The sequence below is a fragment of the Malurus melanocephalus genome, unplaced genomic scaffold (genome assembly GCF_030028575.1).
Source record: "Malurus melanocephalus ecotype Western Australia unplaced genomic scaffold, MMel_1.1 scaffold_851, whole genome shotgun sequence".
Taxonomy (NCBI): domain Eukaryota; kingdom Metazoa; phylum Chordata; class Aves; order Passeriformes; family Maluridae; genus Malurus; species Malurus melanocephalus.
The window spans coordinates 120,775-145,664 of record NW_026624083.1 but is presented as its reverse complement, the minus strand read 5'-3'; the positions used below and the strand labels follow the sequence as shown (position 1 = coordinate 145,664).

Below are 24,890 nucleotides of genomic sequence, written 5' to 3'. Positions count from 1 at the left end.
AGTTCCCAGGGATCGTTGTCCTCCGGAGATCTCGTACCCGAGATATGTCACCTGTGGCTGCACCAGCTGAGCTTTCTGTGGAGACACTCAATAACCATTTAGTCCCAGAAAATTCAAAAGGCTCACTGTCCATTCAAGTCATTTCTTAGCAGTTTTTGTGGCGATTAACAAGTCATCCACATATTGCAGAAGTGCACCTTCCCCAGGTGGTGATTGCCATTGCTCTAACTCCTTAGCCAATTGGTTTCCAAAAGAGTGTGGGACTGTTTTTGAACCCTTGAGGCAACAAGGTCCAGGTAAGCTGTGTTTTTCTTCCTGTGTTAGGGTTTTCCCATTCAAATGCAAAAATCACATGACTGTCTTCTGCTATGGGTAGGCAGAAGAAAGCATCTTTGAGATCTATGACTGAAAACCAGATCAAACTTCCTTGTAATTTTGTTAGCAGTGTGTAAGGATTTGCCACTACCAGATGAATGCTCTTAGTAATTTCATTCATTGCCTGTAAATCTTGCACTGTTGTCGCTCCTGGCCAAACAGCGACATAAAATAACAGATACAAAACACACAAAAAAAGGGGGRAAAAAAAGAGAGAAAGAAGAACTTTATTGTGGGACARGCCTCTTTTATCCMCTTTAGCAACCAGAGTATACATTTGTGTCAAACATACWTTGGTTAAGAGACAGCTGTTGAATTAGTAATCAGTACATAATTGGTGAGTTTGCAAAAGCTACAGTATTAGTAATGTTTATAATTTCCAGCCACCTGTGTTATCAATTCTACATTCCAATCTCCTTTCCTCAACAGTAGCCAAGGATGYGGTATTCCTCCTCCATGTAGTGTGTTAACACTCCCTTTCTTTTCCCAGGACTCAGTCATACACAATAATTGGCTGAGTTTCAGAATCAGGGCTTGTGGGGCCACTTTTTCCCCCCACACACTGTCTGTAGGTTCTATTGGGGTTTTTGTTTTGTTGGGGTTTCTTTCTCACTTTTTTTTTTTTAATGGCAATATAGGTGTGTTGAACTCTGACTCAGATTCTTTTCCCAATTTTGTATTCAAGTAGTTTTAAAAGAAAGCATTTTCTGGTTGGCCCGTGGCTCCCTGAACTTGAATGTATTTTTCACTTTTAGGTACCAAGGCTTGATTTAAAACTCAAAATGTAGCTCCAGTRTCAATAAAAAATTCAACTTCTTTTTCATTCCCTAGCTGCATTTTAACCAGCTGATCCACTAGGGTAAGGTCTGCCAATCCCTGTCATTCATCATTATGCACAGTGGCAACAACAGTCCCTGACCCTTGATTTGACAGTTTAGAGCACTGGTTTTTCCAGTGTCCCTCCTCTTTACAGAATGCACACTGATTTGGTCCCAATTTGGATTGTGGTWGATTCGAGCCCCCTCTATTTTTTCCACTTCTGCCTCTGCCTTGACTGCCCCCACTATTCTGATGCTGATCCAAGGCAGCTAGTATAGCTGTAGTCAGATTTTTCTGTTCCTGCTTATCTCTGTTATTGTACACTTGCAAAGCCTCTCCCATTAACGCTTCCAGATCCCTGCTTGCAGGCTCTCTCATTTTCTGAAGCCTAAATCTAATGTCTGGGCAGGATTGCCCTAACATTAGAGAAAGTAATTGCTGCTTGCCCATATCTGATGAGGGGTCTAGGGYTGTGTATTTATGCAGGGCTGCACAGAGTCTGTCCATAAAAGCAGTGCCTTCCCTGCTTAACCTGGAATACCATTGACTGATTTACTGCTTTTGGGATAGCATTTTGCAAGCCTGCATTGCTATKTTATTTCATCCCCCACCTCTGCTTATAAGTTCTGACAATATCAAATCAGTATCAACCCAATCAGGGTCTTGATTTCTCACAACCAACTCAAACCTTCTAGCAACTTACCAGTCCTCTCTATAATTCTTAACCTCTTCTCTCCAGCTATTCAGATTATTAATGGAAAAGGGAACTTTCACTTGCTTAGCCTCTCCCCTGGGAACTATTACTTCTCTCAGAGGGGCTACTAGAGGCAAAACTTCTTTTGTTTTACTTCTCACCTGTGCTGCTATCAGGGTCCCTGAACTCCATCCCTCCCCAGGATCATTTATCTTATCCTCACTTCTGCTAGAGCTGGAAGGGGCGAGCAGGCCTCTGGCCTCACATACTTTGGCTATAAATCCTGAACATCCACAACACTATCTTCTTCATATCTCTTTGCCAACTTTAAACACCTCTGTCCTATGCCACATGCAAAATAACACTTCTTTATTTTTCACTTCCAGTGGGCTAGAGTACACTCTGAAGGRCTCTTTTTAATCATTTGTTTACCACTAGAACTACCTATTTTAATGTAACCTTAAATGCTGGTGATTACATTTCATAGGAAAAAAAAACCACAAAACTTACTGCCATCAACTCTCAATCTCCGCAAACAACACTTAACACACAACGGATATCAGGGGTGTGACCRACTCCAATATTTTCTTTTACAATTCAGACACTAAATATGCACTCAAGAATCACAAAACTTGAGGATACTGTAACTGCACAGTATTCCAAAAACAAAACAAGGCATAGGAGTCTGATAAGTAAAAGGAGTGAGATAGAGTAGCGGAGCCAAACAGGACATAAATTAAAACTGCTAGCAAAGCCTACCAGTTCCTGGCAGATWCACACACTGTAACCGCTGTAAAGACACAGACACAGACAGCAAAACCTCTGACAAACACACAGCAGCCCAGTCACAGCTGTTAGCACACAGACAAGAAACACTAACTTTATGCAAAACACACAAAACAACACATACAACAATCAAACCCAAAAGGCCCAGGCTAAATCCAAGCCAAAAGTCATCTGACTTCTTTTAGGGGCTTCTGACCCCCACCTAGGAGTCTCCAAACTCCTTGTATCAACTCAGGAATTTCACCTGGGATACAGCGCCCAGTATAAACGTCTTATGGGAACTTCCTAAACAAACCAAAAATGTTACAAATCAAAGTGCAAATACCTTAAATTTATGCAGTCAGTCGGTCCTTGTCTACCCCATAGAGAGCTGGTGAAGTATGGAGTCCCTCCGAGAAAATCTCAGGGGCGCTTTAAGGAGTCCCTGACTCCAATTATCTTGCAACTGGGCAGAGAAGTTGTGCCATGCTTGGTCGCCAAAACTGATGCCCGAAAAAGGCCTAGAAATAAAACSCCATATAAAGCAGGTATTTGTTTATTGCAGTGCTGGTRTAGTCCTGGAGGTGAGGGAGATTTCTCCTCCTAACCCACCTGCCTTTGCTTCACATTAGCACATATTTATACAGTAAGCATGGTATAACATGAACATTGTCACTGCCCCCCATASGCCCACCATACACCCATGGGCAYGGAAATACATGATGTCATGGTTTTACAAGTGTGTCATCCTCAATTYGGTGGTCACGGGGGTCTCCCTCTAATGAGATACCATCCTCTTCATCATGGTGGACTTTTCACCTTTGTCTTCAGGGCAYGCGCAGTTGTGATGTTCATGGTTTTTTCCTAGTCCTCCAAGTTGTCATTTCCAATTATTTTGCTGACTGTCCTGTGCTTCTGCCAAGTTCTCATTAGTGCTTTCTACTGTCCCTTGTTTATAGCATCTACCTGTCTACGTTCTTCAGAACTCTTCTGATTTATGCCTCTTGGTGATTTCACATATCTATGTACTAATCCAGCTGGTTAGATTACGTGCAGCTGGTATACTATATGTTGCTAATACACTATTAAAAAACTTATAGCAATATATATATAAGCTATCATTGATAATATATTGAAAGTGATTACATTGTATTTTAATAATATGTAAAAAGTGATTACATTCTTATAYTGATAACGTAAAAAAAGGCTGTAGGAAGTTTTCAATTAATAGGCCTCATAAGCATCTTGTCACTTTGATATAGACCATATGTATCACTATGAAAAGCCAGTGTCCATAAAGGAGACAGAACACTCCTGCAACTTCAGTCGAATAAAGGGAGAGAGTCCACTGAGGCATAGCCCCGCTAAGTTTTTCTCTCAAGGTTTTGGAGGATGCAGCCTCTTTTTACCCTAAACTCCCGGCAGTATGTTCTTCCTTTCCCCATCGGCTGATGTATTAGGAAKGTACAGATTTCCCAAACCTCCTATCACGTATTTCCCCCTTGAATATGTACTTGTCCTGCAAAGTTCAAAAACTCAGGCTTGTGTGGACCCATTTGTCTTTTTCAGGAGTCAAACTGTCTGGGTTCTGTAACCAATGTGCGGTTTGAAGTCGGTAGAGACATTAAGACACATTTCAAAGACATTAACACCTATACCTCACCCATGGAATTGTTTGCAAAGATATTAGCACACATCTTTCCTATCAAGTCCAGCAATTAACTAGGTCCCAGAGTAGCAAGTCCTTAATACGATACAGAATTGTGATAACACTCGTTTTAGGTAAAGAATAGTAATAATCACATCAATATCCAAGCTGTGTGAGGTTTGAGGCACCTGTCACTCGGAGAATATCACTTTTCAGCTTCATCTTTCCACAACTGCACAGGGGAGGGCACATACAGCGATCTATCCTAAGCCTCTTGCAGAGGTGTTCGGCACTCACATCACCACTAGCGAGGCCATGCTGGATGCACAGCAATGACCAAGTCCCATTTTACAGCTGCAGAGGTCTTCCTAACAGCCCTGTGCCAGGCGTCAGGCCAGTGGCAGTGCTCGTTTGCTGCTCGTTTGTGTTTGCTTTTGCTTTTGCCGCCGCTGCTGCTGCTCCTCCTCCTGCTGCTCCTCCTCCTGCTGCTCTTGCTCTCCACGGCATCATTCCGCGCACGTCGCAGCCACTACCCCCTGCCTTGCCGGGAGACCTTTAAGGGGCGGTCCCGCGGCCATTTTGGGGAGTGGCGTGTGCGCGGTGCGGCGTGGGAGCGGGAGCGATGGGGCTGGGGCAGAACAACGCCGTGCGGGGTATGGCCGCTCGGGGGGAGGCGGGACAGGGCCGGGCGTGCGGGACCGCGCGCGGGCAGGACGGGGGTCACCCCTCGGGAGGATGGTTCCGCCCCGCGGCTCGCGCCCCCCGAACCCCCGGGACAAAATGGCGGGTTCCCTCCCACCGCTCCGTGGGGACGCGGCCGTCTGGAGGCGGCCGATGCGGTCCGGTCGTCAGTGATATCCCCACTGCGGTCGGCGAGGGGAGGACGCAGTGTGGTGGCTTGGCCCGCGGGCCATGAAGGACCTCTCCCGCCGTTCAGTCCCGTTGCCGTGTGAGGACCGGGAACCGCCCCTGCGGGTGCTTCGGCCCTTGCAGCGGGCTCGGACGTCCCCCGGGTTCTGTCTGTACTGGGGACAGCCCGTTTCASACACCGCTGTTTTACTTTTGCCTGTCCACCTGTTTGAGTGAAAAATGTCATGAAAACCTGTAGATTTTAGTCGTTTAGTCTGGCTCTCCATGCCCAATGATGTACAAGAGACGTAACGATGATATTTGCGCTGTGTAATGATTGACCTGAACCGTGCCTGAGGTAGCGTTGTGTGTTTTAAATTGTGTTGCACAACCAGACAGGAGGAAAGAGTTGGGCTAATGGAGGACAGAATAGAGAGCTGAATTACTTAATTTTCTCTAAACAAAAAGARCTTTACCTTAATGACTGCTTTTTACTTGCCAAGCCGCTCATTGTTTATGTCCTTAATTCAGCGGGCAGATCGTTTCGGTTTTTTTCTGGGGGAGAGGAAGGAGGGAGACTGCTGGTACAGAGCATGGTGGCAAAGACATTAGTCTGAATTGGGCTTKAGTAATGGAAGGCTATGCTTGTTAAAATAAAGCCCTGAGGATGACTTGGTAATAGCTTGCATCCAGGTTGYGATCCCAAGGGCAGCTTGCTGTCATTTATAAGCTTGCAAGAATTAGAACAGTTCCTAGACACTAGGCATTGAGCAGAAAAACTCTGGGGATGGGAGAAGAATATGCTCCTAAACAAACTGAAAATACCTTCGTTACCTGAAATGCACGAGAAGAGCTCTTGGGAGCAGTCTGGAGGGTGGTCTGTTTATGAGGAGACGGCATTAGGTTATTGTGATTTCTGACAAGATTGAACTTGATCAGTGCCTTGTGACTGGCAGGTCACTGTTCTTCTCCAGCTGGCATGTGTCATAGGCTAAAGAATTTTGAAAGTCATTTATTCTCTACTGAAAACTAGACACCAGAAATGTTCCGTATTTTTGTGAGATTTAATTCGTGGGGGAGTTAATTGCTTCTGTGCATGTGTGCCCTTTGAAAGGCACTGAGTAGCAAGCTAATGTTTTTTGTTAGAGAGGTGTGGTTGTTTGCAGGTGTGACCCCACATCAACCACAGATCTTGTTGACTTGTCTCATGACTTGTCTTTTGCTGCTTATTGTGAAATCCACCAATCTTCTTCTCTCAGGTATACCCTTTACCATACAGCTTCAGTTGAATTAAACCTGTCAGTCATATTCCTATGAATGCTGTGGAGAGGTAGAAGTGAGTCTGTTGGCTTGACTGCTTGRCTTTTACTGTTAGGCTTTTTGTGCATTTAATTATCCTGGATAACTCTTTGGTAAGCAAGTATTATGTGTTTCTCCAGCATTGCCTTTCGTTGTGGGCAGTGACACTACTGGACTGTCACCAACAACTCCTGAACAATAATAGTCTCTTCATCGGCARCAAAATGAGGAGAGAAATGGTTGAAAGTTACAAGCACTTTTGGAAACATAAGATACAGTTTTTCATGCCTGAAGTTATTACTCCATGAATTTTGAGTAACAAATACTTTCTATGCAGCAGAAGTAACTTGAAAATTGCCTCTTACGACTGTCTTGGGCTAACTTTGTCAGGGTGTTACTCTCCCCCCATATTGTTGACCGTTGCTAGAATGTAAATTGATCTGGGTTTTTAACAAGGATCCTGGTGGAGCAAGACTTCTTCAGTTTCTTAGTGCACTTCTCMGTGCAGATGGTAAATATGTGTTTTCCTGCAGATAGATCTCTCAGAGCTCTCAGGCAGATCCAAACACTACTTCTGTAGCTGAGATCTGGAAATACCTAGAGCAATGATCTAGATATTTAGAGAGAGAGGAGGGGAGAAACTTTGATCCAAATCTCTTTCATTAGTATATATCCAAAGAATACAGAAGAGAATAAATTCCTATCTGTGTCTTATTGTCATTCTTATCTTCTGGGTTTTTTTTTGTTTACTTCTCTGCGCTACCTGCTCTTCTGAGACTTCATTCTTTGAATTTCTGTTTCCTTCTTTCCATTTCTCATGCTGTCTCTTCTCCTTTTTGTGTTAATTTTTCTGGAGTTTTAGCCAAACTTTTTTCCATTRTTTAGTGCTTTCAACACAAAACCAATTTCTCTTTCATGTTACATAGGCCTGTTGTGTYTTGTCTTGTAACACTGTGGTTTTGTATTATACCAGAATTGGAAGTTCTTTAATAATAACAACTCAGAAGTTGCTCCTGCTGCTTTTTATTTTAAGAAGAAGTAAAAAAYCCTTGATGCTCCACATCAGTGTCACAGTGTCATCAGTTAACAGATGCCTCATGCATGACAATAGGAGTTTRGCAGCAAACTGTTGAATTGGCACCAGAGGTCTCTTGAAACAGTTCAGAGTATTTAAAATTATCTGAAAAGTGTTGTCCCAGGTGCATTTTATGGTTGAGTTAGAAAGATAAATGGGTGTTCCAGSTTTTCCAGATCATATTTTGTCTCTGTGACAAAACTTACTGCCACTGAAACCTGTAGGATGATTTAAGAGGATCTATTGAATAAGTTCAATATTTCTTCAGTTTTTTTCATTATGTTTATTTCRGCAATTCTGGAATTTAAAGAATAAGACTGCTTTAAGTGTTTGGATTTAATGCATTGTTAGTTGATATAATTTTCCATCCTGAAAGGGGAAAAGATAAGTGACTCCAGGGAAGTCATAAGAAAAGGTAGAGAGAGAGGTAATGCAATAGAAAAGGTAATAGAATAGAAAAGACATTGCTGTATTATAAAAAAAAAATATTTGAAGCTGTTGGTATGTGTACAACTTGCCCATGTGGGTAAAAGATTACTCTGGTCCTTGGGAGARGATRTAGAGGATCACTGCAAGTTGAGATGACTGATTCATGATCTCTACTTGCTGAAMCGGATCTGCTGTGCACAGTTACGGGGGATGGCCTGAGGGATGTCAGAGGGATCTTGGTTGGCTGCAGCTGTGCAGAATAACTCCTCTGAATGCGCTGCTGAGTTTTAGTACACACATCTYGTTTCTAGTCAGTAACAGAAACATTACCGTCAATTTTTTTCCCCTCCTCTCATTTGGTAAGTTGACCTGGACTTTTGGATAAGTGCAAGATCAGCTTCCTTGAGGTGCAGCACCTTAAAGGGTGCTTCAGTTACAGGAAGATCTGTGATCTTCATTAGTCACTCCTTCTCCTTAGATTCCTTAAGGGAATGGATATGGTCCCCCTGTCCCCTCATCTATTTAAAATGTAGGTGAAGATTTGTTCCATTGGCAGTGCAGCGGTAACAGCTTGGGCAATCCTTGCAATTGCTGCTTTCTCAAAAAGCCATGCAATTTGCCAGTCCCTCAGGTTTGCTTTTGCTCCTGTAGCTGCACTTGACATTTCATGCAAGGTCACTTCAAAATTGTAAGACCCAGCATGTCCCTGAGCTTGCCAAGTACCTCCTGCCTGCCACAGCCCTGCTCATGTGAGACTGGGCAAGAGTGCTGCAGTGGCTTTTCTTGGAGAGCTGCTGTCTTGGATTTAAACTGCGGGTTTTTTTTATTAGTTTAGGTTGTTGTGCTAAATTAAGCCAGATTTTCATAGAATCCTTTTTTTAAATTTCATCTCCACTTCTTTATCAAAATTAGTATATTACTCCTGCTACTCTGGGGAATAAAGGGTGAGAACTCACAGGATGGATATAAAACACAGCATTAACATGGTCTCTGGGGATTTTATTGTTCTGAGAAGTGGAGGAGGATGCTGTAAATTCTTCCATGTTAAAGATGTTTTTCTGTACCTTAATATCACTTTACTGTTACAGGAAGGGTTTGTCACTCACTTGCAGGGGAGGTCTCAGTGTGTGTTGGTCTCTTCTGTGTCATTTGCTAAGAAAATGAACTCTGTTTTTCTCCTTTAGTAAGACTCTAAAGGAGTGCCTGCTTTCCCTGAGYGTACAAGGGTGTAGACAAAGTACAGATAGTCATCTAATTCCACATGCTGCTACAGCTAGTTGCTTGTGGATGTGTCTAGTGCCTGAGCTAACAGTGTTTTATCTGAGGAAAGGGCTTGGTATAGATTTTAGAAAAGTCTGTGGGACAGGGGCAGAAAACCTTGATACTTTTAGTCCAAGCTCACAGTGGAAATACTGCAAGTCACTTGGTTGTGGAAAGTAGCATGAACTAACAAAGGCTTTTGTTTCTTCCTAGGCTTGAATGTAGTGATGTCTCTTGCTCCAAAGACGCCATCAGGCTTGGGATCTCACAAATCCAATTGAAACATAAGAAGGGCAGGATAGAAATTCCCAACTGGAGACTGTTCTAATTTTATTCAGTTCTGTAAATGAGCTAAAACTTAAATTCCTGTTTGTCTGTAACAGAACTCGCAGTACATGTGTATGTAGAAGTGGTGGATAAAAAGCAAAGAGCAGCCACTTGTTTGTCTGAGAGGAAATGACCGGAGCTGGTGCTGCAACCCCCAAACCATTGGGCCAAAGTCCAGCATATTTTCATGAAGCAGACAGAAAACAGTAGAGCCACAAAGAAGTAGGAAAACTTCTTGCAGGAATGGAAATTGTACTAAGAAAGACTACAAAAATTTTATTGGTAAATAAAGAAAGGAAAAGAGAGGTTGAGAATTTGTGGAAAGAGGATTTTTTAATGAATGTTGTCTTGCATAGATTCAGGACTTAATCTAGTTAAAATAAACGTGTGCTATGATTCTTAAATATAATGTTTTTGAATCCTTGTTCTTTCCCTTACCACACTAGAGATTTAATCTAAGATGGCTTTTGTACTGCCAGTAGTTTATTTAATAATTTCCCTATTGCCAAACAACTGCTTTTAGTTTTTTTTAGTTACAAGTGACATTTTATTAAAAGCTTCTCAATGCCTGTGCCTTGGCAGGGGAAACCTGTTTGGGTTGTTGGTGCTGACTTTTCTTTAGTGACTTTCTTGCAATTGAAACAAGCACAGGTTTTTTGCTGCTACATGATATACTTTTAGCTGATTTAATATGCTGAACTTAGAAACAATGTATACTGATGTTGATATCAGAGTTTGCTAGATAGAGGAGTGAAAAAAAAAAAAAACCCCATGAAAACTCCGCCAGGTTAGTTCTCACCCTTGTGTAGAAAGAACTAGAAGTTCTACTAGAAGTAGATCTCTGACCAATAGAAAAGAGCAGACTAACTATGTATGTGTCAAAGGAAAATACTCTGCTAAAGTAGAGAGTTACTATTACAGAACAAGAAAATCTGTTGTAAAGTGAAAAGGTTTTGCTGCAGCCATGAAAACATTTACAGCTGAGYAGTTTTAATAGAGTGTTGTAATCAAAACCTGACTCTTGTTTATTCTTCTTTTATTCTAGTTGAATGGATTGCTGCAGTCTCCTTAGCTGCTGGAGCAGCTGCTGTTGGATATCTAACTTACAAAAAAATTCTCTCTAAAGACAAGTGTTGCAAAGCAATGGTGAATCCCCATATCCAGAAGGATAACCCCAAGGTAGTCCATGCCTTTGATGTGGAAGATCTGGGAGACAAGGCTGTGTACTGTCGTTGTTGGAGGTCTAAGAAGGTAAGAGCAGAATGAATGGTGCGGAGTTGTTCATGTGCACACATCTTTCAACAAAACTATTTTAAACTATTTTGTTTAGAGGAAACTAATCTCTTTTTACCTAAACTCTGCTGCATTGAGATGTAGCGTATTCTAACCTGTAGAGCTATGCAGAGTTATGCTGATGCTCAGAGTAAAGACTGCAGATCAGTGCTAATGGTGGACAAAATGTTTCTGTAGCTCTGAAGAAGATCTCTTGAAAGGAGAGCAATTGTCTGGAGCATGGTCATGAATGACAGATACCATTTTGTGCGCTGCCTGTGCAAATACTGAGGTTTATCCAAAATGACTGGCCCGTTGACAGTAGGAACTCAGAAACACAGTCTATGAGGACCTTCAACACCTCATTTTGRAGAAAGTTGGAAGCATAGTCAGAAAGTACTGTGCTACTAGTTCATGGTGTATGCCAGTGCAATCACAGTGGCATAGTTTAAACCCCTATTTTTGAGCAATTAGAGGTCTGGTCTAAATATCCAGCTTGCTTGTATTTGAAGTTGGATTGCCTCAGTTGCCTTCACTTAGTGGTAACCTAGCCTTTCAGTAACAGTACCTCAGATTTAAATCTGATCTTAGAAATGTGTGATACCTGATGTAGCTGCAATGTATATACTTTATCCATAATAGTAGTTCTGGCATCTGTAAAGAGAGAAAGCAGGTTGCAGGATTAATCCTATCCAATTATGACTGGTGCACTTTTAAAAGCTTTCTTAGAAGATGCCAGTATGTGGAGAYTGAAATAATACAGACCTCCAAAGCCAGATAACTGTCTTGAAATCTAGCTCTCTCTCCTCCAGGGAGCTGAATATGCAACTTCTCAAGTCTTAGACAGTGGTCATATTGGGCCACATTCAGCAATTTTAAGATGCTTTAACTTCTGGTTCTTGCTGTTGTCAGCTGTGACTTCATTACCTTGCAGGTAACTCAGGAGTTTACACATTTGTACCTGAATTCAGTTTTACAGTGTAACACTGCTAAGGATTAAACAGCATTATGATTTGATTCTGAAATAGTTMTGTGGAGGTGGCTTTGTCTTGCTTATTCTATCTGGAGTCTGAAAAAACCTGCTTCAACCCTAGTGCTTGTGCTTTCTGCTTCCTATTCAGTTTTCTAAACAGAAATGGAAGATGGTGTCTGGTTCTAGTGGCTGCATTGCAGCTCCTGCCAATTGTTTAATATTACCTTTCTTTGGTGTGAAGTGAAAACCTTACGAAGTACATTTTGGCATATGTTTAAGGGGTTTGGTCAGTTTAGGAACATACTGCCCTACTGAGCTAGAAAGGAAGTAGATGAGGCTATTATGAGTACATTCTTAGAACTGTGATCTGAAAGGTCTTGTAAAGGCATTTGGGAGGTCAATGGAAATTTTGGAAGGCATTTTTTTCTTTTACTGCTGTTTAATGATGAATATTTCAGTCAGTATGTTCCGCTTCAAAGACTAGTTTCTAGTTTTTTGCCTTCCTCTTGCTGACCTTAGGCTGACCTTGCAGCCTGGGTAGCRTAACCTTTGATATGGTTTGTGCTTTTCATGTTTATTGCCAAGCAGCAATAAAATACATCATTCTCATATGCTTGCCATCTTTGGAAGTTGTCTGACTCTCACAATTTTCACACCATTAAAATTTGTAATTATATGGTGTCAGACTGTGGAATGTGTATGCGTTCAGTGCAGGAAATTTAAATGACTTCAATGCATTAAGTACTTGTTGTGTTTTTGTTAAATCGTTGCATATAAAGGCTAGAAGAAATGTCCTTTTATATCACTRTGCACTTCTCATGAGATTCAGGCTCACCTGAGGCATGATGCTGTAGTTGGAACCAGTAGCATTAAGAACCACAGGCTGTTTCTGTTTGTGCAGATAGTGTACATGCAACTCACAGCTGACCCCACATGGTGTTCGTCTTCTTCAGGGAATGGCAAAACAGTTGGACTATACCAGAGTATTTCGGAGTAAAATACTCTTGAAAAAAGAGCAGGATTATGTGCAGTTGGTTTTCTTTGGTTTTTTTTTTTCTGTAATAGAGTACTTAAAAGGCTTTTGCGGTGGCCAAAAGTCTTTGTGGCAGTCTGTGTGTTTTAGAAAACCATGTGTGGTATCTTGAAATAAGTTTGTCTTGGGATGTAATTATCTGTTAATAATAAATGGGTGGTTCTTTAAATAACCTTTTCTATTCAGTGTTTTGCTCTGCCGGCACTTCATAGTTGTCCAGTTTAATGAAACAAACCAGTGTTCAAACTTACCAGTGTAGAGGCAAGAGTTAATGTCTTTAAGCTGTAATTAAAGTTACAACATTTGTTTTTTTTTTTTTTCTTGTCTTCATTTTTAGCTGTGAGTTGGGGGAGGGGGGAATTAATTTGCTGTCTTTTCCAATGACCTGCAGCCTCTGTGTCTTCCAGAGAAGTATTAGTCCCCAGGTTGCGGATTGAGGAGTATTGCTACAGGCTGTGAGCAGAAATAGTGACAGAAGATCCAAATGTGTTCRCTGTCAAGAGAAATCATCTGGGCTGTCCAGATCACTGTACAGTTCCCCTGGGGTTTTGAAATGCTATTGCTAACCTGCTTTATTCTTAATCAGGGCTGAGCACATTGTGTCAGGCCCAATATCCATCTATGCAGTGTCTGGTCTTCAAGGTGACCAAGTAGGTGCTCTGGAAAAGTGATGTTTAGTTTGCTGTTTTTTCCTGAGAAGCTCAAGTCTAGCCCCTGGGAGTCAGTGTTCTGAGCCCAGCTGACCAGTAGGATGAATTCAGAGCAGTCAGCATTGGTAGCTGTKAAAGATGTCTAGATGTGTCTGAAACCTAGGAATCCCATGTTTTTTGTTGCTTGAAAACTTGAAGTGATGGTGTTGCTGTAGTTGGACTTTATTTTGGGCTTCCTGGGGCTTGTGCRATGCTAATGACTGATGGAACCTGTGTTGTTGCTTCTGTGAAGACCAGTGGACTGTGATGTTGCATGGAAAAACAACTGGCCTGGGAATATCTGCTGTTGAAAGCTGATCAGGGTCCCACAAACATAYATTCCTGTTTGCTCAGATTTTGTCCAAGTATCTGTCACTACTTACTCATTGAGTCACAAGTGATTGGTGGGATAAGAAAGTTTCTGCATGAATGAGCTTACATCAGCATTCTCTGAATTCAATGTTTCTTTATTCAGAAATATCATCTGTCATGTTTTAGTGTAGATTTTGACATTTTRTTATTGTGAAAAGCCAGAAGAAACCCCCACATCTTACCTCTCTGCTTCTCTCCCGACACTACCCTACAGATTAGGTGAGGTTATTTAAAGCTCTGCATATTGTTACATTGTATTAGTTTTGTGCAGTACTTTGAAATCTTTTATTTTAACTAAGCATGGGTGATAGAGTATTTCAAAGGCTGTGACTGAAGTACCCTGAGATCATTGGAACATTGAATACTAACTGTGATGGTACTGCAAGAGAACAGTGATGTTGCAAAGGCAAAAACTGAATAATACCGACTTTGAGTCCCATTACTTCTAAGCAAACAGAATTATAACTGAATGCAAAACTGTGTGATTTCTGTGATCGTCTCCAGGATTTCCTATATATAAGAGGTATGGCCCYGAAAATGAATTCTTGAGGAGTGATGGATTCCAACATCACTTTTACTGCCTCACAGAATGTCTTTTAGCTCTTGCATGTGAAAAGAGCTACCCAGGAACAGTACTTGTTGCTGCTCTAGGACCTGGGTGGTTAAAGCTGGCTAAAGGAGTCCGTATAATTCTTGTTCTGACCAGCCTGTTCTAGGGTGGGGTTTGTTTAGAGTTTTTTAGTGGAATAAACATTTCTTCAAATTACTTCCAACTGATGTGGCTCTTAATGGCAGCACTGAGGAAGCATGGGGCAAAGTTAAGAATAAGGTGCTCCAGGTAAGTTACAACTGAAGGTCTACTTGGGCTGTAGTTTCCTCCTGCTAACCTGAGGCAGGAGCACCAAATAGAATGAAGGTTGGTGGCTGCTTTTTTAGAACAAGCCTCTTGTCTGCTCTACACTAAGAAGGATGAAGCTAGTGTTCACCCAAAACTCAGGGAGACCTGAGCTGCTGACATAAAAATTGYGGTCTGTGGTTTCAGTGGATATAATGAGAAGATGCTTAATGAACTTTCAGCCTAGATTCTTAGTTCTGACTCTGGATGTACTTTAAATGTGTTTATTCTTTCTTTTTTCAGTTCCCACTGTGTGATGGCTCTCACACAAAGCACAATGAGGAAACTGGCGACAACGTTGGACCTCTGATCATCAAGAGGAAGGAGGCATAGAGTGGACAGTAGAAGCTACAGAATCAATGTTTGACAAATCCTCTGCTCTCGTAATTGGGGGAAAAACCACAAATTCTTTATCATTTCACTGAAGACTTCCCAATGTAGAATATACATCAGGCTTCAGCATGTATATATTCTCTGGTGCTTGTTGTCTTTCAATCACTACAATGCATAATTTACTAAGTGGTCATGGTTTAAATTTTTTGTCCTGTAAAGTGTGTCTACCCTCGCACTGAGTGTGAAACTAAAACAATGCACAGAATGTACTTTATTGGGAAATAGGTATTAATTTTTTTTCAAATACATATGTATCGAAAAGTAGATGCTAAAATCCTGGAGATGTTCTAAAGTCACAGAGCTGGATGGATGTCTGTGTGAAAGGCAGTGTCAGGGAAGAAATCACAGTGCCAAAATGCATCTTAACCTCTAATTATGCTGCATTTTCTGCAGGTTTCACATTTGGCCTCTTAAATTACACTACTGTGCTGTGTGGCTTCTGTAAAAGAACAAATTCGAAATTGCTAGCTATGAATAGACTGCAGAAAAGGCTCAAAGTAAGATGGGCCAGAGGGCAACTTTACCTTTGATTTTACAGTAGTGTTGAAACCTGATGCTACTTCCATATGGTATCAAGAAAATGCTGTCCAAACTGTAGACCTGTGTTTAGACTAGCATTAGGAAAATGGTCTCTGAGAGCTTTCTTAATAGATGAGTGGAATGACACAAAGTGCTTCAAGAGCAGTGGGCAGGGGGTGGCAGGGTTTTTGTTGCCATTAGAAAGCCTTAGTTTCACTTGCAGTCTTGCAGTGAAGCCAGCTTCCCCAGACTACAGGATGCTTCTTTGGGGCAGCTATGCTGATTAATTCCAGAAGCTAAAATAGAAATTAAAAACCCACCCATCATCACCATCTGCTTCACCATTGCCCTGGCTGGGTCTGGAAAGCTCTTGCTGCTGAGGAGGCAGGAGACACATCTTACTATGTGGCCTTCGGCTCTATGTGTCTTAACTCCTGTCTCCCTGGACTGCCAATGTGAATTAGCTGATTTTACCAAAAAACCAGGCATGGACAAGGAAAAGCTTTGGAAACATAYAGAAATGAGGGAGGGAAGGATGAGACAGAGAGAGCTCTTACCTTCCTTACCTGTGGTACTTGTCTGGTGTGGTTGCATTAATGGCTGTCATGTTGATTTCCTTAAATAGCTTTGATTTATTAACATGAATATAACTACAAAGCAAAACCCAAAGAATGGGGCAGCAGGGGGCAATTTTGTATTAAACCARTCCATGATTATAACTGTGGCCTGAATAAGAGTGAACTCTGAATGTCCTGGGACAGAAACTACCTCAGGGCTAGATGAAAGGCCTTGTTAAGAAACTGACATTTTAGCCTGGACCCTAAAGGATTCTTCAGATAATCAGGGCAGGAGAGGTTCTATTTTACTTTTTTTAAGGGTGGTTGGTGCAACTGTATAAAATTGAAGATGTTTTGCATAGTCTCTTATGTGAGGCTTTCAGAGGCTGAGGTCTTGGCCAACTGGCCTGAATTTGGACAGACRGCACAAAAAGTAAAGAAGGAGGCACAGGTAGAGAAAGGGTTTGCAGGTGGAGTGTCGTAGTAATGGCACTACTGTCCAAGAGACCTCTACTTGAAAGAAGTTGCAGTCAGATAGTTGCAGTTGTCTTTTCTGCCTGTCTTGTCTTCTGACTGTAAAGACACTTGATGTTTTTTACTTTGYTAAGTACTAAAGTATATGTGAAATTGCTTTAACCTTAGATTATCAAATACATTGCTTTTATCCAAAACAAAGTAACTTCTGTAATATTACAATATGACCCTGGATATTTCTGTATTTTTGTCAAAAACACATTTGAGCTCATCTTAATCTCAAGGCTGTAAAATGCGTGTTCTCATGGGTATGCTGTCTCTTTAAGTAGTGCTGTATAGCACTGCTACTGTAGCCATGAACCTGTCTGGGATGGATTTTCCTTCTGAGACTCRTTTTCCTGTCAATATCAAAGCTTAGCTGCTCCTGAAGGAATAGAAATTCAGTGTTAATGGTCTGAGAAATTAAGTCCTGAGAGTTTCAATTTCAGATGAGTCTCCAGAGCTATAAAACTATTTTGTGAAGTTTCCCAATAAAATATTTCCAGGGGTTTGGGCATCAGGGAAGTGGGCCCCATGGGAAGTTTTTATTCCTGGGAAGCAAAGTTGCAGAAGCAGAGTCTGTTTTGGTGTACATCCTGGTGACTTTTGTTTTGGAGAAGTGTGGCATTTCTGAATATTGATTTGAGTGGTCAGATTTTAATTTGAGGCATGTACAATTCCTTTTCTGTACCTAAAATTTTTCATTATTTATGCAAGCTGTTTWAAAGTGACAATGAGAAGAGACTTGGATTTGAGAAAATGAGCTTACCAAGGAGTCTCAATGAGCATCACAAAGGAGCACTTCWTTTTTTCTCTTAGTACCAAAATAGCTCACCATGTCCTAATGGGCGGAATGCTTGACTGTTCCAGTCTCTTTCTTTAGTGCTTTCCTCACATAATCTGTAGAGTGTGAAGTGCGTTGGTTACATTTCTAACAAGTTTTAACCATAAAGAAACGATGCGAACGTGCARTTTTGACAATTGCAATTTTGCAATGTTGAAACTCCTAAAAGAAATGTGGTACAAGTCCTTCACATTAAAGCAGAGAAGAATCCCTGCTGCAGAGTAAAACTTTCTGCTCCTCCTTGTTATTTTCAACGTGTTTATTGGGAAGGTCAAGAAATTAAAGTACTGATTCTTGAGTGATTGAGTGTGACTCATTAAAATAGTGTGAATATCAGGTATTTGAGTGCTTCTACAATCAGCACCTTGAAAGGGAGAGGCTCTCAATTATAAGTATTTCCTGCAGGTTTTCTTGGAGCACTGTTAGTCTACGGAAAAAGGCTGTGCAACAGGGCCTACACGAGAGCACTGCTGGTCTAGGGGCTTTCTCTGCAGCCATGGCTTTAAGGAGTTTCAGCAGCAGTGCTGGCTGACTGAGCAGAAGCAGCTGGAAGTGCTGCATGAATATATTAGGGACTAAGCAGCTTTTCATGCCCAGAGCCTCATGCACTTTGAATCCAGGAGTTGTATTGTCAGTTCCCTGACAGTGAGCTGCAGTATTCACTACAGGCCCTGCTAAAATTACTATATTATTGCAGTTTGGGCCATGTTCTGGCTGTTGGGATCTATAAAACTTACTTTGTGCAATTGTGCAGCAGTTAGACTTGGATTTTCCTTTCAGTGTAATSCAGCTTAAGACATGGAAACATGATTCACTGCTGTATCACAGTTGCTCACTCCCAAGAAACGGAAGAACATTTTATAATAGCAGGAAGGACAAGAATGTAGGCAGGAAACTAAACGTTGGTTTTGCAAAGGAACCCTGTCAGCTGGCTTCTCTTTAGCCACCCTGGACATGGAAGTCTCATGTTAAATTTGGCTTTTGTTTCAACGCTGACAAAACCCATGCTGAGCCCTGACTAGATTATGCTTGACWACTCAATCTCCACTTGCCTGTGGGCAGAGATGGGATGCCCAACATCACTGCCAAGAGGCTGAGTTTGCTATTTCAGCCTGGGCAGAACATTTCATGCAGATCTGTGCTGACACATCTTCAGCAGTGTTCGATACCTGTTTCCCCAATTGCTTTCTGATTCCAGGCTTGTTCTGCCATAGTTTTCCTGCATTGGTGAGTGGCTTTTTTGCACTGTCAAAATAATTTTCCCAGCACCATGATTAATTTAGGATGGGTACCTGAGGCTGCTGCTTGAAGCTCTCTGCTGTTTGTTTTCTATAGCTGTGCTGCCAGGGTGTGTAGTGCATTTCTTGGAAGGATGATTACCAAGCTGCCTAATGTTGAGGCTAATGCAGAGAACAGCTGAATGAAAACTAAATAACATAAGAAGAAACAAACAAAATTGTGAAGAGAAAGGAGAGCAAAAGGGAGGAACAAAAAGCGGCAGATGGGAGGAGAGCATAAGCTAAAGAAGATTTACCATAATGTAGCAGTACTACATGGTAGCAAMAGGGGATAAATCAAACAACACAATGGTGTGTTTGCATTTCATTATACACCTTAATAGARCCAAGCATAAAAAGTGTAAAGAGGCAGTTCTATTAGCCAAATCCATGCTTCTCCATTGAAGGTGCTTGAGCATCTGTTACTGGGGTKTTTCTTCCTCAATTTGTGAAATCCTGCAGTACTGCAGAAAGCAACAGTCTCCTGTTCCTCCACACCCAACTTTGTAAGCTGTTTAATTAGATGTGCAATTGTAATAAATAGGTGCATTTACTGGTATGCCCCCAGAAGTCAGTAAAATCACAGTAGGTTTACAGAACTAGCAAAGTGGGATCCAGTCCACCTTTCCCACACGCAGTTTGGACTGGTAAGAAAGGATTTACCTGGCTTCTCAAGCAACTCCTGTTTCCTTCAATATATGGAAGCTGCAGAGGCTTCACATAAGCACAGATAGATCATGCCTCTTAGAATGTTTTTCCCAGCTGAAGACTTAACCATCCCACTTTTCCTATTTGATGTTGCATTGCCCTTAATCCCCTCTGCTCTGCATCCTTTTGTCACGCAGACTGGTTTTCTTTTGCTGTTTTTGTATGTGTGGTGGATTTATACGAAAAAAAAAACAGTGCCTTCTGCTTTCCTGGAGCAGCCTGTGCAAAAAAACTTCCTGATCATCCCTGAAATTRCAGCTTTAATGTATAAAGCATTAAAAATTCAGTGTACTGCAAAGGTCTGCTCAGTAACTGCAATGTTTGTTCTGTTCGGTCAATTCAGCAGGCAACAGGCAGCAAAATGAATGAAATTTTCTCAAATACTTTTCTACAGCTGGCAAATATCACCATACATGGATGTGTTCAAGATGCAGTGTCTGTTCACTGCAGGGCTCTTGCTCAAGACTGGGGTACCAAAGCAATMGACCAGCATAGACTTCCAGTGCAGTAAGTTATTAAATTTGTTGCTGTTTCCAAACAGTGTGATCTTGTTCTCTCAATCTCATTCTTTGCTCTAACAGCTGTGCAGGTTAAATTACTTTTTAAGGGTTGTGACTTTGTTGTTTTGCAAATAAATTGTGGCAGCAGAGTCCCATTTAATAGAAGAGACTTCTTTTAATGCCACTGGGTTTAATCAATAAATGTTTAATTTTACTGCAGGTGGAGGCAATCTAAGGCACCTCTAGGGAAGGAGGCATTTTAAATAAACCTCTTGGAATGTTAATCACCTCAAATCAAGTTCTGGGCTTATGCTAAAGCATTAAGATGTGACTGGTAAAATGCCATCATGGATTTGTAAACCCTGAGCAACCCCTGATAGTGATGTAACACTGTACTTGAAAAAAATCCCTGTTTAGAAGAACAAAGGGAGGATCTGTATCTACATGTAAGCCATGAGATCAAGAGGTAATACAAAAGACTTTGATCTGGAGTTTCAGAAAGTACAACTTCTCTCTCTAAGATGTCAAAGCAGCCATATCTGTCATTGCCATTTTTTAGGACGGGAGGCAGTGTTTCAGCTATTTAGACTCTCCACAAATCTTCTACACTGATAGTAATGGTATGTTCCTATTCTCTGTGAGAGACCAAGCATGGAAGCTGGACTCAGTATGTGGCATACTGAGGGTACACGGCAACAAAAAGACACGTTTTGTCTTTCCCTCAACACCCTTCCTGCTGCTTCCCAAAATTTTGTTGGCTTTTTTTTGGCTGCAGTTGCATCTTGGGCTGGTGATCTCAGGCAGATTGTTAACAACAACTTCAGGATCTGTTTCCTGGGCCATGACAGCCAGTTCCATCATCAGCATCAAAGAGCTTTGGTTTGGATTATTCTCTTCTACATGCATTAACCTACATTTATCTACACTGAAAATCCTRTGCCAGCAGTGTGCCTTTTGTTCAATTTTGTGATATCCTGCAGGACTTTGTCATTGGCAAGGCATTTGACTGCCCTAAGGAGGTCAGGAATATCCACAGATCTGGAGATYTTGTGCACTCTCCCTTCTGCAGGTTGTGAATTAAGATGTTGAGTAAAACCAGTTTCAGCAAACACCCACTGCTGTCTCCTCTCCATCATCAAAGCCCTTTCATTTGCTTCCCACCCCTTAACCTCCTCCCAGTTCAAAAATGAACTTTTCCTTCATATGCTTGGTTTAGTTTCTTTACTGATCACCAAGAAGAAAATGAAATCCAAGGATTCTGAAGRACTGTTGAAATGAGCTTCTCACTTTTTATAGTCCTTGTACTTTCTATCTAACAGAACAGACCTCCTCAAATTTACAGCTGCAGTTCTCATTGTAGAAAAGGTGATCTAGAATATACACAACTGCCATGAATTAACCTCACAGTAATTTTTTTAATGTACCACATTATCACAAAGAACATAGGCTGGCTTTTGACAGCATCCCTTTGTTTTCATTCTGGAAAACCCTAGATGGACCACTTGCCACAGAGGAGAGTAGTGTCAAAGAGTTTGCGTCAGTTTGCCAGGTAAAATATTAATCACTGTCAAACATGATGCCATAGCTGGGAAAGAAAGCAGGACAGCATCGAGTCTTAACAGTTGCAGAAGACAAGAGTAAGTTTATATYTTCCTTCACTTGACAAGAATAAAACAGGACAGAACTTCGGTGAATTTAACAAATTACTAAAAGCCCTGAGTGATTTTAAGAGGTCACAATACAGCAATGCTTCTGCTTTGAAATGGCAAAAAAAAMCCTGCAATGCAGCTACAGCTTCCATGCTGCTGTGATGGTGTCTGCCTTGTGCTGTGTGAGTGGGACAAGCCTCCCTGCCTGCAGGAGCCCCGCTGCAGATACTTTTGCTTGTCCAGCAAATTACTGGTTTGGGTGATGGGCTTTTGTTCTCAGGCCTACATGGACAGTCCCAACCAYCTCTGTTGCAATCTGTTGGGCTGGCAGGAGCTACACAAGTGCAGCCACCTGATGCAGAAAGTGGCTCTGTGGGCAGCACAATCCATGTTGCTCATACAGACCTTGCGCAGAAAACAGTGCTCCAGCAAAAGAGCAGTATTTTTGTTGAGGTATGGAAGAGGTGGGTGTGAACCATGTGAAGGGACAGTGAAAAATCCAGCGGTGTTTTCTGTGAGCATACCTCTAGAGTACCAATATTTTGGCAAAGCCCCAGCCCCACTAATCTCTTTACCTAATGTCCTCCTGTTCTTCCACATAAGTATGAGCTTATTTCCTGAACTAAACTACCGTGCGTCTTGCAGTTAGTTATTAATAGCTATTGTTTGAAAAAGGCCTTTATTTCAGCAGAAAGTGATTCCTTTGTAATCCTCACTCAGTTCAGGGCAGCTGTGGAATCTGCCCATGACACAKCCTCTGGCATCGCAAATGCAGGCCTGGTATTTTCTAAGCATTGTTAGTCTGTACATTGTCATCAGACTGAGGTAAGATTGATTTTCAGCAAAAGTAAGAAAGAGTAATCCAGAATTAAATATAATTTTGCCAAATGCATGGAGGAAATTCTCAAACAAATGCCCTTCCTTTACGAACTGTTTGCAGCCTTGTCTGCTTTCACTTGGAGTACAGTCGCACAGCCTGGAGATGAGAAGTTTCCTTGGGAATCTTGCTGGTAGCTTCAGCTCTCAGTGCAATCTCTTACAGTATCACGCTGTGTAGAAAGGAATTATTTACCATTTCTGCTATTCTCTGTTTCAGTTGTTTCATTTTAGGACATGTTCCTAGATAAGATTAGTGAAATCCATGTGCTGAAATATGAGGGTGGAATGAGTGGGTGGAGGATAGTCTCGCATCACTTTATATGCATGAATCTGACTAAAGCAAATATCAGGGGAAAGGAAAGAGTCAGTGTTTGTTTATTCCAATTACTCATGCTTTTTTATTTCTTTTAATGCCCTACAGGCCCACTTTTGTTAGCTGCAAGAATATCTAGCAGCTATCTGTTGAGGACTAGGTGCTTGAATAGTCTTCAAATTCCAATTTTTTTTCCATTTTAATTCCATTCTTTYATCCATTGAGACTTCAGGTTCAGGCAGATTGTAGTGTTAGATGGGCGCTTAGACAAATTTGAAATGCCATCTCTTTTTTGCTCTGTGTTTAGGCCCAGATTAGCTGAAGTGTCTCACATTTCTGCAGAGGAAAGTATCTTTCTGCTAGGCTCAGTTTGGTATTCAAACCTTGCAGCAGCTGCTGCTGTCAAGACTGGGAGCCTTCTTTCTACCAGACATACACTTGTGKTTTTTTTTTCACTGTACTCCTCACGAATTCTTGTGCAAGGGTTGGCCAATCTGTGATATTTCTCTCCTGTGGCAGCACTCCCCTGGGAAAATTCGTCATTGGGAATCTGAAGATAGGAGCTTACTTTTGCACCCGTCTGGCTCCTAATCTTTAGGGCTCAACAGTAGTGACTGATGAGAAGGGGGTATTGAGGAGGGARAAACATTTTCTGCCCAGCCTTGTTACTTCAGAAAGGATCTTGCTGCATTATAACCTGTCTACCCCAATCTTACTCAATTAAGAGTGTAAAACAGACTGTTTTGTGAACAATGAACAAAGAAACYCAGTTTCAATAGAATTGTATGTTTTRCTCCTTTCTCTCACTCTTCAAATCTTAATTTTCCCTTGTGACCATCCTTCACCTTTCATACTTTAATTTCCCAGTAAATCCCTCAAACTTCCTGCATGTCTCCCAACTACCTGCCATATTTCCCAGCTATGGGATGGGGAAGAGGTGGTAAATAGCCAAGCTCGCAATATCTTAGTTCCTCTGATGTCAGTGCCAATTCCTGAATATGCATTAGGCTGTTCTATAAAACCTGGGAAAACAACCTATATCTACTAAAATTAATTTTCTTTCCTCAGGCCTTTTTTTCCTGTTCCTGTGTCCTACTGATGCTAAACATAACTCGATGCAGATACCACAGCAAAAGTGCAGATCTAATATTCACAGAGATTTGCTCATTTTATGAAGGAAAAAAMCAGCAAAAAGAAAAGCCAGTAATTACAGGCTGGTAAATAGAGTTGGTATGTGCCCTAGCCAAGTATTAATGAAGTCTCCTAGCCAAGCTTTGGGGTCCTGAGAGTGAATGCARCATCATGCATACCTTCCTCTGTCCATGGGGAGATAAAATTAAACTTAGAGGTTAATCCATTATCTAATTTTGATCTAATGTTGGGCCAAATGTACTCATCTCTAATGCAAGACCAGCACGCAGAGAGTGTGCAAAGGTTCTGTCCATTGTAAAGATTTATACGGTTCACATAYTTTGGTTGGATCTCGCTTGCAGTCACTCCGATCTACTGGAGAGACTTAAACAAACCTCGGCGTTTATTTATTTAAAAATCAAGGGGATTCAGCGATATTTCGGGTTTCCGAGAACCAGCGAAGGGGAACGATCCCTGCCCGCCACCGCACGGCTCTGCCAGGCTCTCGCGCGGGAGCGAGGGCTGGTGGCACGGCCGGGGGCGCCCGCGGGGATTAAGTCCCCGGCCGCTCTGCGGCTCGGAGCCGGCTCGGCTGTTGCGCCCGGCCCTGCTGCCTCCTCCAGCGGCCGCCGAACCGGCGCTGCCCGTCCCGGCCTCCGCTCGCGGCCGCGCCCCACTCGGCGCCGTCACCGTCACCGTCACCGTCACCGTCACCGTCACCGTCACCGTCACCGTCACCGTCACAGCAGCGGCGGCCGAGCCGAGCCAGGCCGGGCGGCGGAGGCGGAGCCGAGCCTGGGGCGGGGCGGGGTGGTGGCTGTCGCTGCCCCAGC

General features: G+C 42.0%; 1 protein-coding gene across 1 annotated transcript; it reads left to right on the top strand.

Moving 5' to 3' along the window:
• Positions 1–4,870: 4,870 nt before the first annotated feature.
• Positions 4,871–17,940, top strand: CISD1 (CDGSH iron sulfur domain 1). Its single transcript, XM_057385656.1, has 3 exons — positions 4,871–4,954; positions 10,586–10,791; positions 15,018–17,940. Exons 1-3 carry the CDS (start codon positions 4,924–4,926, stop codon positions 15,105–15,107), a joined length of 327 nt encoding a protein of 108 aa, XP_057241639.1. The 5' UTR covers positions 4,871–4,923; the 3' UTR covers positions 15,108–17,940.
• The last annotated feature ends 6,950 nt before the right edge of the window (positions 17,941–24,890 follow it).